The 1,953-nt window shown below is 36.1% G+C and overlaps 1 protein-coding gene across 1 annotated transcript; it reads right to left on the bottom strand.

Annotated features, from left to right (window-relative positions):
• Window positions 1-431: 431 nt before the first annotated feature.
• On the bottom strand, window positions 432-776 carry SARC_15027 (hypothetical protein; the record flags this gene model as incomplete). Its single annotated transcript, XM_014290842.1, has 2 exons — window positions 654-776; window positions 432-527 (listed from the first exon to the last, which is right to left on the bottom strand). Exons 1-2 carry the CDS (start codon window positions 759-761, stop codon window positions 432-434), a joined length of 204 nt encoding a protein of 67 aa, XP_014146317.1. The 5' UTR covers window positions 762-776.
• Window positions 777-1,953: the final 1,177 nt, after the last annotated feature.

Below are 1,953 nucleotides of genomic sequence, written 5' to 3' on the forward strand. Positions count from 1 at the left end.
ACAAACAACATACAACACACTATATATATATATATATATATACTACTATATATATATATATATATATATATATATATATATATATATAATACAGACAGAGACGGTTTTCTTTAAAGGGTATTGCGGTATCAAAGGTATATTGTTATTCGCTTTTGATCTATAATTTCGCGATATACATACGTCTTGTGAAGATATTTTTAACGTTCGTTAACTCTCCGATTTCATTCGCATTTATACGAGTGCAGGTGTGCAGGTGAGAATACAGAGTTGACAACACAAAATCGGGAGTGAAATTCGATGCTTTATAATATGTGCAAATCACTCGCGATGGCAAAGTTTTCCTCGCACTTGATGACTTTATCTTGCACGTAGACGTTCACCTATTGCTAGGTATGCGTACAAAATTTACTAAAATCTCTGGTACGTTGACATTATGACTCTGCGAATATACACACCTCCTTGACGGCTACATCGGTTCCAAGATAATCTGCTTTGTACACTCTTCCAAAATTTCCCGATCCCAGCGTCTACAAAGTTTTAAGATATAAGAGGATATAAAGAGCTGACAAGATATTGAAGTGAAGCTACGTTGAAGCCAGCCATGAACCAATTGGACCGATCGATGCCACCAGCTTCCCCGTCTATGTACTTACCTCTTTGATCTCTATATCGGCGAAGTCAATGAGGCCGTCTTCATCCAGGATGAATGCAACATTCTCTATGCTATTTGAGTTGTTTTTGGAAATTGCAGTTCTCATCATGTTGATCTCGAAATTTGATACTTGACGGTATACTGATTGGATTTGTACTGTGAAATATCCTTATCTGAGAGATCAGTGATCTTGAATTTTTCTTCTACTCTCTGACTGGGCTTCCGCTGGCCCGCTGCTCCCCCGCTGCTTGTGGCATCAAAACGATCTGTCAACACAAGGGCATTACTTTGATGTAGGGTGGGTAGGGTTTTGAGTTTCAAATTTCAACAATAGCCTTCTGAAAATCCGATTTTTTTTATTAAAAAAATATGCATCGTGATGTGGCTCAAATATCGGTCGGACAGGCTGGCAGTGCCAACAAGAATGACTGATAACGAAATGCTGTGCCCCAACACAACATCTTCTGAGTATTTAATTGTCGGGAAATACATCGCTGAATGGGTTAAAAACATCTGGTACTTGTTCAACGCTGCAACACATTGATTATCCTCGTTGAGATTGAATTCTATTGTATTTTAGTTGCTAAGTCGAATGTCGGCTACCGATAGATTTATGACTTTATTGCAAGGATCTCCTCACCCAAGCTAAACATGATCTCCGTCCATAGAATGACAAAAGTTGCTAGTATTCTACTCCCTGTAAAGTGCTGTGAGCAAGTTCGAAATTACTTTCTGAGGTTCAGTACTTTAATATTTCCTGAAGATCGGCGATTCACGAGGCCTATATTAACGTTTTCAAGTCTAAAAATTCAGCATATATACTTTTTCTCCCTCTCACGCGGTTTACTAGTTCTATAAAGGAAGATACGAAATACACCACCGGAAGTGATACATTGTTACACAGCTACAAAAGGCAAGAAGAAAAAAGTGTTTGCAACGAACAGTGTTGTTTTTAACAGATTCAACCTCAGAAACATGCATATTTGATGAATAAAATGATCATAGAAGTAAGAAATTCATGCACATGTATTTCTGAATGTATACACCTTTGAGATCATGTGTATATGTGTGTAAATTTTGGTAAATACCAATGGATTAGCAAGGTTGCATATTGAAAGTGAACACTTTAACTATGTAAATACTCGTGTTTACGTGTATGGATATATTTACATCGTAAATGTATAGGTATTATGCAATGCAAACAAGTATGCCTTCGTGAACACGTATATGTATATACATATACATCTAAAACTTATAAATATATGTATATATTTATGTATATATATATATGTATATAATAT

The sequence above is a fragment of the Sphaeroforma arctica genome (assembly GCF_001186125.1).
Source record: "Sphaeroforma arctica JP610 unplaced genomic scaffold supercont1.5491, whole genome shotgun sequence".
In the NCBI taxonomy this organism is placed as follows: domain Eukaryota; class Ichthyosporea; order Ichthyophonida; genus Sphaeroforma; species Sphaeroforma arctica.